At 30.6% G+C, this 2,639-nt stretch overlaps 1 protein-coding gene across 3 annotated transcripts in view; it reads right to left on the bottom strand.

The window, feature by feature from the left end:
• LOC111688620 (serine/threonine-protein kinase minibrain) overlaps positions 1 to 2,639 on the bottom strand; it is a 46,287-nt gene that overhangs the window by 36,192 nt on the left and 7,456 nt on the right. For all 3 annotated transcript variants that reach the window (XM_046947344.1, XM_046947345.1, XM_046947346.1), the window contains exons 2-3: positions 1,423 to 1,562; positions 654 to 788 (exon numbers count right to left, since the gene is read on the bottom strand). In XM_046947344.1, coding sequence (XP_046803300.1) covers positions 654 to 788; positions 1,423 to 1,562 — 275 coding nt within the window. The remainder of the gene's footprint in view (positions 1 to 653; positions 789 to 1,422; positions 1,563 to 2,639) is intronic.

Here is a 2,639-nt window from a genome sequence, read left to right as displayed (position 1 = left end):
AACTAGAACAGAACTAGAACAGAACTAGAACAGAACTAGAACAGAACTAGAACAGAACTAGAACAGAACTAGTACAGAACTAGTACAGAACTAGAACAGAACTAGAACTGAACTAGAACTGAACTAGAACTGAACTAGAACTGTACTAGAACTGAACTAGAACTGTACTAGAACTGAACCCAGTTCAAAGAGCAATTATTTGTGTGTATATTATTTTCGATATACAAACTAAAAAATTTGAATAAAATAGAGAAAAAAAACGACAAAGAAAAAAAAACAGCACAAACCGTATATCATTAAATCGACACATGTCGTTCACTTGACAATGACAACAAATAAAGAAACTAAGAAATTTAAATAAAATTGAAGACCGTTAGTTTAGAAATGCCCTTGACCCATTTTTAACAAAAACTAAATATACAAACCACGCAAGAGCACGTTTAAATCGTAATTGTATAAAATAAATAAATTTTTGTTCTTCAATATAACAACTCATAGAAATTGATTTCGTTCTAAACATTTACATTTGATGTTCACTTATTTCGTTTTGATTCGAATTTTATTGTATATTACAATACAAAGTAAAAAATGATGAAATTGTTCTAAAAACTGTTTTCTTGTAGAAAAAAATGTAACAAAAAATGTAAACTTACCTCATTTATATGCTTGTAGGTCTTGATTAAATCCACACTTAATTTTCTTAACGGCGCCGTTGCGGGATCACGAAAATGTGTTGGTATACGTGCTTGCATGGCGCGCACCTCTGATGAAGACGTTGGACTAGATCGCTGTTAAAAAAAGAGGAGCAATAATAATATAAAATTATTACAAAAAATCAAAATAAAAACAAATCAGCAAAATGTTAAAGAATCTTATATAGAAGATTAAGATTTCCAGCGAAGTTTAAATAAAACTATGGTAGTCATAGTCTAGCGTATAGTCTAGTCTATAGTCTAGCCTATAGTCTAGTCTACAGTCTAGCCTATAGTCTAGTCTATAATCTAGTCTTTAATCTAGTCTATAATCTAGTCTATAATCTAGTCTATAATGTAGTCTATAATCTAGTCTATAGACTAGTCCATATTCTAGTCTATAGTCTAGTCTATAGTCTAGTCTATAGTCTAGACTAGACTATAGACTAGACTATAGACTAGACTATAGGCTAGGCTATAGACTAGACTATAGACTAGACTATAGTCTAGTCTATAGTCTAGTCTATAGTCTAGTCTATAGTCTAGTCTATAGTCTAGTATATAGTCTAGTCTATAGTCTAGTCTATAGTCTAGTCTATAGTCTAGTCTATAGTCTAGTCTAAAGTCTAGTCTATAGTCTAGTATATAGTCTAGTCTATAGTCTTAGATTACAGTCTGGCCTGACCGTCTGGTCTTTAGTCAAGCATAGAAAAATGAACTTATAACTTACATGATGCATAACATCGCGATGTGTAGCAGGAAGCTCTTCTTCACCTACAAAACGACCATATAGTGGAGCATGACGTTGACGTCCGCTACCACTGCCCGCCTCAACGGCAGCTGCCGCACTGGATACATAAGCTGCAGACACTAGAAATAAAGAAAAAAAAAACAAATTAAACAAAAATTAATACTTTGTTGATGTAAATTAAATTATTTAAAAATATATATCGCTTATTCATTCCCCAAATTATGGGGCTATTTTATAAATAAATTTATGTTTTTTTAGCTGCCGGTTTTTATTATAAATTTTTCAAAATATTTTATAAAAAAAATATTGTTTTTTTTTTTTGTATAATTCAATGAAAAATATTTCCGCTTGTAAAAACTAAATGGGGTAACAAGTGTTTTTTGCTTTTTTCACAAAGTCATTTTTAGAAAAGAAGAATGAATGAAATGTTGGGCTTATAATTATGATAGAAACAAAAGATAAAGACAGCAAAATTGCAGCTATAACAACAACGACACAATCTCATTCACCTAAATCTGTTAGATGCCAAAAAGTCTCGTTTTCCGTTTAGGTAGACATTTAAATGACAGATTTTTTTATTTTATTTTACATTTCTCATTTCTATATTTTATATTAAACAATATATTATATATTAGTTTTATTGTCGCTGTGTTTCTTTTGCTAAATATTACACAATATTTAGAGAGATATTAAGAAAAAAATGCCCATAAAAATGGCCTCATTTAAAAGTAAATGAGGGAATGTTGGCAAAAATATTGTCACCAACCGAGAAAAAATAATTGATTATCTATTATTTTGAAGAGAAGAATCTAGTAAAGAAGTTTGCAAGAAAATGCTTTAAATTAAATAGCTAAAAAATATGATAAAAAATATTTAATCGCGAACAAGTCCGTAGAACTGGAACATGAACAGAACTAAAACGGAACTAGAACAGAACTAGAACAGAACTAGAACAGAACTAGAACAGAACTAGAACAGAACTAGAACAGAACTAGGGTCAAAACGGAGTCTCTTCGATTCTACTTGACAGTTCGCGTGTAGTGAACTACCACGTAAACCAAAGAACAGAACTAGAACAGAACAAGAAAAGAACTAGAACAGAACTAAAACAGAACTAGAACAGAACTAGAATAGAACTAGAACAGAACTAGAACAGAACTAGAACAGAACTAGAACAGAACTAGAACAGAACTAGA

This window comes from Lucilia cuprina, chromosome 3 (genome assembly GCF_022045245.1).
Source record: "Lucilia cuprina isolate Lc7/37 chromosome 3, ASM2204524v1, whole genome shotgun sequence".
NCBI classification, from domain to species: Eukaryota; Metazoa; Arthropoda; class Insecta; order Diptera; family Calliphoridae; genus Lucilia; species Lucilia cuprina.
The sequence above is the reverse complement of the archived record's forward strand: the minus strand, read 5'-3'. Positions and strand labels throughout refer to the sequence as shown.